The sequence below is a fragment of the Hyla sarda genome, chromosome 6 (genome assembly GCF_029499605.1).
Source record: "Hyla sarda isolate aHylSar1 chromosome 6, aHylSar1.hap1, whole genome shotgun sequence".
NCBI classification, from domain to species: Eukaryota; Metazoa; Chordata; class Amphibia; order Anura; family Hylidae; genus Hyla; species Hyla sarda.
Window position 1 is genome coordinate 219,076,574 of NC_079194.1, and position 13,845 is coordinate 219,090,418.

The 13,845-nt window shown below is 43.6% G+C and overlaps 1 protein-coding gene across 1 annotated transcript in view; it reads right to left on the reverse strand.

Moving 5' to 3' along the window:
* Nucleotides 1-6,466: 6,466 nt before the first annotated feature.
* The window catches only part of ARFGAP2 (ADP ribosylation factor GTPase activating protein 2), a 29,413-nt gene continuing 22,034 nt past the window's right edge, over nt 6,467-13,845 (reverse strand). Inside the window, exons 13-16 of the mRNA XM_056526464.1 lie at nt 9,871-9,994; nt 7,514-7,607; nt 7,306-7,424; nt 6,467-7,225 (exon numbers count right to left, since the gene is read on the reverse strand). Coding sequence (XP_056382439.1) covers nt 7,205-7,225; nt 7,306-7,424; nt 7,514-7,607; nt 9,871-9,994 — 358 coding nt within the window. The 3' untranslated portion in view covers nt 6,467-7,204. The remainder of the gene's footprint in view (nt 7,226-7,305; nt 7,425-7,513; nt 7,608-9,870; nt 9,995-13,845) is intronic.

A 13,845-nucleotide genomic window follows, 5' to 3' on the forward strand; every position in this document is an offset into this window, starting at 1 on the left:
GAGACAAAAAGAGAGAAAAGCGCGATCCTAGTGTATTACCATAGTATAAATGAGCAAGGGTTTCAAATAAGTTAAGCTCACCGGAGTTGGTTATGCTCAGAGCAGCATATAACTGAGCGGGTCAGCAGTCTTGGAGCACCCAATCCTCCAAAAGGGTCAGCAAGCAGAAATGGATTATAGTAGTTAAAAGAAAATTCTCCAAACGTGGCGCTTCTGAAAGAAAAGATTTTCTTTATTTCAACATTAAAAAGGTATAAAGGATGGTGATGGCACTTCCAACACGTTTCTAGCTCGTACCGAGCTCTTTATCAAGATGTGCATATAGATACATAGCCAGGACACATTATAAAGAGGCATACTAATGAGTGGACAAGCTGTGGATATACCCGGGAAATTGGTACACCCAAACCTTGGCTTAACTTAAGGGAGTCCCAAAATGGCGATTCCAGGACTTCCTGTGTTACATAACATTATAAAATTACATAAATAGTTCCAATATGATTAAAAAAGGTGAAAACCAGTCATTGACCTGGTTAATGATGAATTAATTAACAATACAAATACAACAGTTCTTAAATACATATAAAATCATAAAAAAACTAAAAGATTCCACTAAAAGTTGAAGGCAAAAAAAAAATATATATATTGAGGACTGCTGTTCCACGATCTCTTCATATCATTCATTGGTTCACTCAGTAGTAGCGCTATTCTTTGTAATAGAATGGACAATGTAACAGTGTCAGTACGCCGTGTATATGTTACAGTGATATTGCTTGTAACAGACCAAATGTCAGCTGACATTGGAAAACCTTTTGCCCCGAGATAGTGATTACGCATCTCTTGATTGCATGACACTGCTCTAATATAAGAGGTGGCCTTAATTTAATGCCGAAACAAGGATCAAGGTTTCCCGTGCATTGAGTAAACTTGGGTGCATCCCGCTATACACGATATGTTTGCGCTTCCAATTAATGTTATTTGACAGTCCAAGAAAACAGTTCAAGATGCGCTATTCGCGTATTGTTTCTGCATCCAATTTATGCTGTTTGACTGTGCGACAATGGAGGGAATTGGTTAGTTGTATGAAGTAATAGATATTCATTTTTCAGAGTATTTTTCCTGAGTTTCCCACAAGTTTGTCCACTATTGTCAAACTATACAGGGGCAAAAGAAAAATGTACATTTATCCTTTTAACAAGAATGTGGTATTATTGTGTGCTTTAGGAGAAATATATACACATTTATCGTTTTTTTGCAGGGATGTACTATTTTTGCAGTATGCTTTGGGCTCTATTCGTTAAATTGTTCCATTTCCGTTCTGCTATTGTATGGGCGCAGATATGTTGGTCTTGACCAGGGCCATATGAGGGACTAGTTGAAAGGAGTGGGGAGGGGGGGGGGGGGGGGGGGGGAAGAAGGAATTGTTGAAAGAGATTTCTTCCATTACTGAATGATGGTTTCCATGATCTCGTTAAGGCCTTCTGGGGTCACTAACATTGCCCATACCTTGGGCTGAAAGCTGTAGAAAAATACCTTGCACAGGATATGACCATCCTTGAGATACAGAGAGAATTTCTGTTGAAAGGGCTTGGGTTCACTTTGAATAACAATTGTTTTCTGTACAATGGTCGGACATACCAACAAATCAAAGGGACGGCCATGGGGGGCGAAACTGGCCCCCTCGTATGCCAACTTATTCATGGGGGCCTTTGAATATGAGCATGTTTGGGTTAAAGAAGATCTGACCAAACACATTAAACTATATAGTCATTATATTGACGATCTCATCTTCGTGTGGGATGGCCCAGAGGAATCTGCCTGGAGTCTGTTGAATTCCCTAAATGATAACAACTGGGGGATTAGATTTACCATGACTTCCAGTGACCTACAGATTAAATTTCTGGACCTATGCATCACACACGATGCCACAAGATTTATTACTTCCACGTTCCTAAAAACTGTTGATACAAACAGTTATTTGGACTACAAAAGTGGACATTATGACAAATGGATAAAAAATATTCCATCCAGCCAACTAAAAAGAATAAGAAAGAATTGCACGGAAGACCTCTACATTTAAACAACAAGCAACTAAGAAAAAAAAACAAAAAAAAAAAAAAACGATTTTATGCTAAAGTGATATCCCAAAACATTGGTAGCACATGCATATGAAAAGGCAAAATCACTCGCAAGCAGATTGTCTGGTTACTAAAAAGAAATCCTCAAAAGAAGGATTTCTCAGACCAGTGTAATTTTATTACAGTATTTAATAAATCCGCTAAAAACCATCAAAAGTGTCCCGAGAAACAACTGGCACATCTTAAAAATGGATCCATTCCTAAAAGATGTCATTCCAGCAGCATCTTTGGTCACATTTAGAAAAGCTCCTACTCAAAAAAAATAAATAATAATAATAATAATAATAAAGCCCTGTTGCAACGAAATATGCCAAGGAACTATTTTCATTACATCACAAAAGTAATGGTAATACTTCTGCCATTAAATACCACCTAACCTGTGATACACCTTATGTGATATATCTCCTGGACTGTTGCTGTGGTAAACAGTACATCGGAAGAACTGTCCAGGCTCTTGGATGCAGAATCAACAAGCATTGTCAAAATGTTTGAAATGACTTTCTCTTGCACGGGTTCTCGAGGCATTGAGCCACTAAATATGAGGATAATATGCAACCCTTCAAAGAAACGCCAATCGATCATATACCTAGTGCTGGGCGATCTGACCAAAAATGAGTATCACTGTATTTTTCTAAAGTATCACGGTATTTTATTTTTTTTACATTGAGACTTGCATTGAGGTGGCGTAGTGGAACTAAATGGGCTTTTGGAACTAAATGATCTGAACACTGGGGCAGTGGAGTACCCTTTTAAATAGATGTAACAAACAACCCTACAGCCTCCAGCTGTTGCAAAACTACAACTCCCAGCATGTTGGACTATATAGTAGTGTATAGTATAGGTCAGGGTTTCCCCAAGTAGGGGTGCCTCCAGCTGTTGCAAAACTACTATACCCAGCATGCCCGGACAGCCGTTGGCTGTCCGGGCAAGCTGGGAGTTGTAGTTTTGCAACAGCTGGAGGGCCTCAACAGCTGGAGGGCCTACTGTAGGTATAGTATATTATACAGACCCCTGTCCATCCCAGAACCCTGACTCACCTTCCCAGTTGCTGCAGGGACCGTCTGGGGAGGGTGGTCCGGGCCATCCATCCTTCCTGTAGTGTCCGGCAGCATTCCGGGTGGAGGGTGAACCGGTCCGGACTGTCCTTCTCCGGGGGTCCTCTTCTCCACTCCGGGCAGGCTCCGGCCTAGTAATGCTGCATAGACACCACTGCGCAGTGACGTCCGTGCGCAGCCTGCCCGGAGTGGAGAAGAGGACACCCGGAGAAGGAGGACAGTCCGGACCGGTTCACCCCCCGGAATGCCGCCGGACACTACAGGAAGGATGGATGGCCCGGACCACCCCCATTATGGGAACGTTTAATTTTTTTTATTGACTCGGAGGGTGGGGGAGGGGCCCGACCGGTATAGCGGTATGGGCAAAAATTCATACAGTGGGAGAAAAAAAAAAAAAAAAGGTATCCGGTTCATACCGGTATACCGCCCAGCACTACATATACCTAGTACAGTTACCAACAGATTTGAACTTTTGCAGAAGAGAGAGGTCTTCTGGATTTACAAAATGGGAACGCTGACCCCAGAAGGCCTTAAAAGGGGTTATCCAGGAAAATTTTTTATTTTTTTTTTCTTATATATATCTCAACTGGCTCCAGAAAGTTAACAGATTTGTAAATTATTTCTATTAAAAAATCTTGACCCTTTCAGTACTTATGAGCTTCTGAAGTTAAGGTTGTTCTTTTCTGTCTAAGTGCTCTCTGATGACACCTGTCTCGGGAACCGCCCAGTTTAGAAGAGGTTTGCTATGGGTATTTGCTTCTAAACTGGGCGGTTCCCGAGACAGGTGTCATCAGAGAGCACTTAGACAGAAAAGAACAACCTTAACTTCAGAAGCTCATAAGTACTGAAAGGGTCAAGATTTTTTAATAGAAATAATTTACAAATCTGTTAACTTTCTGGAGCCAGTTGATATATAAAACATTTTTTTTTCCTGGAATACCCCTTTAATGAGATCACGGAAAACATAATTCAGTAATGGAAGAAATCTTTTTCAACAATTCCTTCTTTTTTGCCACTCCTTTCAACTAGTCCCTCATATCACCCTGGTCAAGACCGACATACCTGCGCCCATATAATAGCAGAATGGAAATGGAACAATTTAACTAATACAACCCAAAGCATACTGCAAAAATAGTATATCCCTGCAAAAAAGCAATATAATATATATATATATATATATTTCTCCTAAAGCACACAATAATAGCACATTCTTGTTCAAAACGGATAAATGTACATTTTTCTTTTGCCCCTGTATAGTTTGATAATAGTGGACAAACTTGTGGGAAACTCAGGAAAAATACTCAAAAATGAATATCTATTACTTCATACTAGGGATCGACCGATTATCGGTATGGCCGATATTATCGGCCGATAATCACGATTTTGGGCATTATCGGTATCGGCAATTATCTTGCCGATAAGCCGATAATGCCCCGCCCCCCGCACCGCGACCGCCACACCCTCGACCTGCCGCACCGCACCTCAGACCCACCGCACCGTGTCGCACCCCCCCACCGTGATGCTAGGCGGTATACCGGTATGGATTTTTTCCCATACCGCTATACCGGTCGGGCCCCTCCCCCACCCTCCGAGTGAATAAAAAAATTAAACTTACCCGTAATGGGGGTGGTCCAGGCCATCCTTCCTTCATGTAGTGTCCGGGGGCGTTCCGGGTGGAGGGTGGTCCGGACCGGGCTGTCCTTCTCCCACGGTCTTCTCCACTCCGGGCAGGCTCCGGCCTAGTACGCTGCATAAACGCCGCGACGTCAGGTGCGTCGCTGCGGACGGGCGTCACTGCGCAGCGACGTCTATGCAGCGTACTAGGCCGGAGCCTGCCCAGAGTGGAGAAGAAGGACAGCCCGGACCGGACCACCCTCCACCCGGAATGCCGCTGGACACTACAGGAACGATGGATGGCCCGGAGCACCCTGGCAGGTAGGGGAGAGAAGCGGGTGGTGGCAGCGGCGGCCTATGGCCCCGCAAAAGCCACTGCAGATCATTGATTTAAAGCGCCCGCTTTAAATCAATGATCTGCAGCGGTGTCGCAGGGGGTTAAATAGCCGATAACTTATACCAGAATATCGGTATAAGTTATCGGCTATCGGCCCTAACCTGCACCGATTATCGGTATCGGCCCTAAAAAAACGATATCGATCGATCCCTACTTCATACAATTAACCAATTCCCTCCATTGTCGCACAGTCAAACAGCATAAATTGGATGCGCAAACAATACGCGAATAGCGCATCTTGAACTGTTTTGTTGGACTGTCAAATAACATTAATTGGAAGCGCAAACATAGCGTGAATAGCGCGATGCACCCAAGTTTACTCAATGCACGGGAAACCTTGATCCTTGTTTCGGCATTACATTAAGGCCACCTCTTATATTAGAGCAGTGTCATGCAATCAAGAGATGCGTAATCACTATCTCAGGACAAAAGGTTTTCCAATGTCAGCTGACATTTGGTCTGTTACAAGCAATATCACTGTAACATATACACGGCGTACTGACACTGTTACATTGTCCATTCTATTACAAAGAATAGCGCTACTACTGAGTGAATCAATGAATGATATGCAGAGATCGTGGAACAGCAGTCCTCAATATATATATATATATATATATTTTTTTTTTTTTTTTTTTCTGCCTTCAACTTTTAGTGGAATCTCTTCTCTTGTTTTTTTAATGATTTTATATGTATTTAAGAACGGTTGTATTTGTATTTTTAATTAATTTATCATTAACCAGGTCAATGACAGGTTTTCCCTTTTAATCATATTGGAACTCTATGTAATTTTATAATGTTTTGTAACACAGGAAGTTCTGGAATCGCCATTTTGGGACTCCCTTAAGTGAAGCTAAGGTCTGGGTGTACCAATTTCCCGGGCATATCCACTCATTAGTATGCCTCTATATATAATGTGTCCTGGCTATGTATCTGTATGCACTTCTTGATAAAGAGCTCGGTACGAGCTAGAAACATGTTGAAAGTGCCATCACCATCCTTTATACCTTTGATGTTGAAATAAAGAAAATCTTTTCTTTCAGAAGCGCCATATTTGGAGAATAGGAACTGATAGCACAGAAAAAAAGGTGCAAGTCTTTAGATTGTTTTTCTTAGTATCTATTCCACTTTGTTTTTTTGTAAAAATACCCAATATAGACCAAAATACTGTGTGTTCACTGCGACCAACATTACGCCAACCTTCTGATTCTCAGCAGATCAGAATAAACCTTTTGTCTAAAAAGAGAAATCACACAGAACCGCTCTTGTGCCTCAGTATCTTTATTCACTTTTATCTGTCAACACTAACATTCTGAGACGCAATAAAATGGACACACCCAACCTTGCACCTGACAGGCAGCTGTGCACCAAGAGACGACAAAATAAATACTCATGCAGCCAGTCTCTATGGAGTCTCCCCCGCCATGCAGGGAACGATGAACACAACAGCTCCTTTTCATGTTCCAGTACCCTGCACACTTGCTAAGGATTAAAATATTAAAAAAACAATAGTCACACAGGGACCAGAGAAGTTAATACAGAACATGATAGTTCCTCATCCAGACAGTAACAGTCATTAGTTCCCTAGAATGAGGCGCTTTAAAGTCTTCTCCATCCCATCAACTCATGGTCAGGGTTTTAGCCTGCCTACAACGCAGTCATAACATGCTATACAGATAGACCCTGCCGTCATTAACATAAGAGACCCCCATATAGTCTTCTCACACAAACACAAATTAAAAGCACAGTCTTTGGGTGTTCCTTACAGGGGGAGCAGCAGCTGATGGGCACGAGCAACAGCAGACACTGTAAGTGGGGTGAGTAATGCTCCAGTAGTGGACGTGGTGTTAGAGAAATACTGAAGTGGCCATTTTCTATAAAGGGGCATTTGCCACCAGCTGGAGAGATACAGATGACTCTCTACCTGCCAAGCTCCGCCATTTCCCTTGCCCATGGGTAATGTAGGAGAATACTACAGTAGGATCAGACTTCCTCTTTCCTGATTAATAGGAGCTGTATCGATCCTGTTGGAAAGAAAAGGCTGGGTAAATATAAAATATAAGAGAGGTATATGAGAAATATAACAATTTAATAAATGTGGCACCTGTAGAGAGTTCATTACGCCATTTGCCAGGACTGCCATCTTGCCTGCAACAGATTTTACTCCCTGCTTGAAGTGAGTGATGTCTGCAGATGGGATCACATTACCTAAGGAAACACCAGCTGGGGGCAGAAGCAGAACCTGCTCAATATACATCCAAATGCAAGGGAAAATTGTAAGAAAAAAAAAGTGCAGCAGAGGAAAAACGTACCGTCAGGATTTACTGAATCAGACTCTCCAAAGAGATCAGCTGAGCTGATGGAAGTACTGGAAGATAACTGCTGCAAGCGGGATTTGGCTTCATACTGCAGACATAATGAAAGATTATTATGCCTCATTCAATACCTTCATTTCTTAGTTTTGGAGGATTTGGCATGTCTGTACATTAAGGTAACACTTTCTGCTGGGACCCTCTCACATTTTACGGATTTTCACGGAGAGTCTCAGAACTAAACACTGGTAAACACAGGGAGTCCCGCTGCTAACATAAGGGTCTTACAAAGAAGACAACCCCTTCACGGTCCTGTGCCGACTATAATATATATATATTTTATGAGAACCACAAGGAAAGCCGCACATCCCAAATAAAGTGCACGGGTGCCGTCAGCCAGATCCCAGGTCCAGGGGTCCACGTAGATACAAACAGATAAGCAGCAGCTTATCTGTTTGTATTTTATCTTATAGATATAATTAATAATAAGAGGATATATAGGTTGCTTGCAGTCTTCGAGTCATAGCCTAAAGTGGATTCAAAAAGGATTGGAGAATGAAAAAAAATAATAATAAATTATATATATATATATATATATATATATATATATATATATATATATATATATATATATATATATATATATATATAAAACTTCAGTGGCAGTTTAAGAAAAACGAACAAAAAAAATAATAAAATTTTATATATATATATATATATATATATATATATATATATATATATACATATATATACATACACACACACACACACACACACACACACACACACACACACACACAATGTAGCAGTGGGTTTGCTGCTGATTTCCCTTCCAGATTTTTCAGAATAAAAATCTGCAGCGGAATACAGTGGAAAGCAAAGTGGATGAGCTATCCTATATAAATGCTTTGAAAATGTTTCTACATGTCAATTTATCTTGCGGTATGTTGTAGAAGCTTCCAATTAACAACAATTAAGTGATAAATCATAACCTGCAATCACATCCACAGATCTACAGCAAAATCCTTCAATAAGAATTTTCAATGAGTGGGTTTATTATATAAAAGTCACTGGAGGACTTACTCTAAGGCTGGATTCACACAAGCTCTTTTGCACCCATATGACAGCATCAAAACCTGAGTCAGCACTTGTGTCCAAAATACTTGAGGAAAAATTCACATGTATAACACTTGTATGAATCTAGCCTTATAGTGTAGTTCAATCAGTATACCGCTCATTATCTCACATAAGACCCATATTCTACTTGGACCTCCCAAAACTTAACCCCTTAAAAAATTTATAAATTAAGGGGATAAGATGTCTAGGGGCGTAGTACCCCTTTAAGGCTGTGCTGCAGTATTATTCAGCAAGGACATTTGCTGTGCAGAAGTATAAGTGGCTAGTAATAGCAACTGAATCATTTTCCAAGGATTGCTAAGGAGCGTTTTAGGGTACAGCTGAACAGATTCCCCTCCGCCTCATCAACCTGATTTGTTTCTTCATCAAACCCTTCTTATACTGCACAATACTCAGAATAAACCTCTAACCTAGTTTTCTTAGTCTGCAAACAGCCAGTAAGCTGTAGTTCAGCGAGGATGGGGCAGCACAATTCCTGGAACAAAGTAGCTCTATAGCAAGAGGGTGGAAGGGACAGTCATAAATCTGTCACTGCCTAATAAATACTCCTGCCTGGTAGCAGCTAAAAAGGTTACAGAATGAGTTACAGTTGAGAGAACATTGGTGCAGCCATGCAGAGCAAATGCTGATATATAATGAAAAGGCAGAGGGGGAAACATTTCTGAGCAGTGCATGCGAGGACATTAGGCTGGTGATTTCCACACCAATGATTCAATGTCCCGGGGGGAAAAAAATGGGGCTTTGTGTAGATTATAAGATAGTGAAAAATGAGACAGGGAAGAGAAAGAAACCAATTAAATAATCAACTAAAGAGAATCAAAGCTATTATTCCAGCAAAGCCAACGAGACAACCAGCAAAGATAAAAACTGTATATATGTGGAGAAACTTGAAAAGATTGCAGAAAAGGGGACATTTCTTATCAGCTTATTACTTATAGCTCTTGCCTGTTTAGTGCCAACAGAGGTTTGGAGTGCAGAACATTGGGAGTCATCAACCCCTGTCTCTTAAACATACACATGCTAGAGTCAATTTCAATTGGTACATTTCTAGAGTGTGGGATGAAGTCAGGCCTAGGGGAACTGGTAAATACATTATAAAAAAAACAAAAAAAAAAAACAACAACTAACAGAAAACACAACAATATAGGACTAGTGCAAGGACACAATTCACACTTGTGCAGCTTTAAATTTTCAAGGGGTTAAGGCAGAGCTCATACCTCGGCATCCTGCTCTCTCCCAAAGAACATGTCTGAGGAGATTGCCTTTGCACTGGCAAATTTCATGCGAGCCTCATTGGATTCTGGAGCCGGGGTGCTCTCTGGCTTTCTCCTATTTGCAGGCCTGTGGTGTAAAAACGTTAAAAAAAATAAATAAATACATAACATTAGTAAGTAAGCTAACCTTTAAAGAATACTAAAAGTGTGATTTTTTTGTTGTTGTTGACCAATGTATTGTTTCTTGCTGCCCATTGTTTAAGCCTTTGGGAAATCAAAGCCACTTGCTCTTTGTCTCATTTTATAATATCACTATGTTGTCATGTTTTTAATCAAGGAAATAAGAGGATTTTTTAGTTATCACAAAATTCCTCTGGTAGACTTTATTGTAGAACAAGAACACAGGAGGCTGACTGTGTTACCCTCTGACCTGATGTGTATTTCCTGCAACTGAAGAATAAAGATCTTGTTTTATAGTGAGTGCCGTCTTTGAAGTCTTCCTCTGCATATAAACATCCCTCCAGTGCCGCTCGGGCACCCTGGGAAGAGGTTTGGGATGCAACAGTGGCCAGACAAGAGGGCCTTCCCCTTAGAACGATAGGCCTCAGATATAGCAGACCGGATCCACCGGGATATGGTCACCTTAGAAGCCAGAAGCCCCTTGCACCGGCATTCCGGAATGACGAACAGTGAATCAGAGTGGCGAAAAGAAGAGGTGGCTGAGAGATAGACACGCAGAGCTCTGACCACATCCAAGTTGTGGAAAGAACGCTCCTTATGGAGAGAGACAGAGAGAGACAGAGACAGACAGAGACAGAGAGAGACAGAGAGAGACAGAGAGAGAGAGAGAGACAGAGAGAGAGAGAGAGAGAGAGACAGAGAGAGAGAGAGAGAGAGACAGAGAGAGAGAGAGAGAGACAGAGAGAGAGACAGAGAGAGACAGAGAGAGACAGAGAGAGAGACAGAGAGAGACAGAGAGAGAGACAGAGAGAGAGAGAGACAGAGAGAGAGAGACAGAGAGAGAGAGAGACAGAGAGAGAGAGACAGAGAGAGAGAGAGAGAGAGAGAGAGAGAGACAGAGAGAGAGAGAGAGAGAGAGACAGAGAGAGAGAGAGAGAGAGACAGAGAGAGAGACAGAGAGAGAGACAGAGAGAGAGACAGAGAGAGACAGAGAGAGAGACAGAGAGAGACAGAGAGAGACAGAGAGACAGAGAGAGAGACAGAGAGAGACAGAGAGAGAGAGAGAGAGACAGAGAGAGACAGAGAGACAGAGAGAGAGACAGAGAGAGAGACAGAGAGAGAGACAGAGAGAGAGACAGAGAGAGAGACAGAGAGAGAGACAGAGAGAGAGAGGAGAGGAGAGAGAGAGACAGAGAGAGAGAGAGACAGAGAGAGAGAGAGAGACAGACAGAGAGAGAGACAGAGAGAGAGACAGAGAGAGAGAGAGAGAAACCGTGAGCCCTCAGCACTGCAGTGTCAACCTCCACGCCGTCAAACGCAGCGGCAGTGAATTGGGGTGGCAGGACCTTGAAAAGAGAAGGTTGGGCCAATCTAGGAGCCACATGGGAACGTCCGCCACGAAACGAACTATGTCGGCGAACCACGAGCGCCGGGGCCAATCCGGAGCCACCAGAATCGCTGAGACGCCTTCCGCCTTGAGCTTCCTTCCTACCCTGGGTAGGAGGGGAAGCGGAGAGAAGAGGTAAGTGAGGGCGAACTGTGACCAGGAAATGACCAACGCATTTACAGCCAGAGTCAGAGGATTGTGGGATTTTGCCACGAAGGTGGGAACCTGCTGGTTTAGGCGGGACGCAAATAGGTATACGTCCAGGGTCCCCCAATGTTCGCAAATTGCTGACATTTGCTCCTTCCCGGGGGTCGGCCGCCCAGATAAACATCCCAGACAAGGACAGACTGATCCGGTGATGGAGGGACCAAGGAGACTTGCCCCACAGAGACAGGATGGCCCACTGAAGAAGGCAGCACCAGAACTGAGCAAAAGGAATGGCTTCCATGGCTTCTGAGCTGCCCCCAGAAGAGCAAGTGTTAGAGCAAGGACGCCACCTGGTAGATGGGCTAAGGGAGTGAGAGCGGCATGGAGATGGCCTATCGGGCGAGGAGTCAGAGTAAATGACCCTAGGGCACTTATGAGAGCGCCGGGAGGGGCGGCCAGAGGACGCTGAATGAGCCTCACAGGAGTGAGGGGGCTCAAGGAGGACTGCTTCAAGGCAGTAGACATCTCCCTGGAAACTTACACCAGATCAGAGATCGCCAGAGAGAGAGAAGACACCCAAACCGGGGGAGGGCCAGGGACCGTACACTCCAGGGAGCCATCCTGGGCGGAAGGCACAGGAGGGCTGGGACGTGAAGAGGAGCAGGCACAACAGATGGATTCAGCCAAACCACCTGGCATTTTAGACTTACAGCCCATACAGGAATAGTATGTGACTAAGGCGGCGACTGCCTGTCTGGGAGGGGGTTCGGTTCTGGGGTAAGACATGGAAAGAACCCAATGTACAAATCAGCCAGACCCAGAGGAAAAAAAAAAAAAAAGGAACAAGCTCAACTAGGTTCCTGTGTCCTATAACGGCTGGATAGAAGGTGGAGATCCCTTGCAGAAGTGGAGGTCCTTGCAGACGTAGAAGTCCCTGCAGAGTCACCAAAGATGGAGGTCCCTTAAAGTCCGCGCTGAGAGGGAACAGCAGCAGCCCGGGGAACAGCAGCAGCCCACGGAACAGCAGCATGCACGGAGAAAAAAAAAAAAAAAAAGACCACAGCAGAAATGAGCGTTTCCAGCTACAGCAGCGTGCCGTGTGAGAGACCAGTGACGTCACAGGCAAGAGCGGCAGTGCATTGGCCAGGACTTAAAAAGAGGAGGAGCGCTGGACAGAGCAAAAAAAAAAAAAAAAGGAGGGCGGAGCTACCACCGGGAAGGCCCAGGCTGAAGCCACGGGCTAGATTAACTGCTGCCTGCCGGCCGCAGCCCCCGAGCACTGGATAATGCGCTGTTTTAGAAGAAGCCGGCCGTTGTCGCAGTGGGGAGTCAGAAAAGAGCCGTTCGGCAGGAGTATAGACTGCCACGGCCGAAGAACAAAATGGCAGTGCGATTACGCGAGGTGCGCAAAGATAGGGAAGGCATCTCGTGTGATGTGCGGGGATGCCGTGCGACAGAATATTGTCGCAATATAAAGAAGGCATGTTAGGAAAGAGGTACAGGGACCTATTGTTCACCCCTAAACCGCCAATAAAAGAATAACACCCCTTAACCAGGGGGAATGAGGGACCTATAAGCTTTAAACCCCTAAACCCTCAATAAAAAAATAGCGCTGTTTAACAGGGGGGAATGAGGGGAACGGAAGGTGGAGGGTGTGTACTTACCTCAAGGGAAGAGTTCCTTACATACTCAACCATCGAAGTCTTCAACCAGCCTAGTGCCACACTGCATCATACCAGGCTGTCATAGCAGGGCAAGCAGGGGCAAGAGGGGGACCCGGGGCACACCTCTAGCACTGGTCAGTGGTGAGGGGGGGTTAACGGTGCATACTTTATATACTGTGCCCCTTCCCTGCAAGTGGGGGATCAGACAGCACCATGCTCCAGTTGCCCCAACCTAAGGAAAATAATAAAGGAGAGAAAACTCTAAACTCTAGTAAAAACTAGAACAAAAACAAACAAACAAAAAAAGACTAGGTCTGGAGAGCTCCAGACCTGTGTCTGTCTCCTACTGACACTAAGCTAAAACTGATTAGCTCAGAGTCAGTGGGCGGGGTATATCCTGCCAGGAGGGGACGACTTATTTTTTGTTAATGCCTAGTGGCAGCAAGATATACCCACGGTTCCTGTGAAACTATACTATTAAATTAAACCTACATAAGTGTTTACTTTATTACAGCTCCTTAACATTCTGTATAGTTTTTCCAATATATAAATAAGCTTTTCCACGAGAGACTTAGGTTTATGTATCTTCTACTCGTTCAT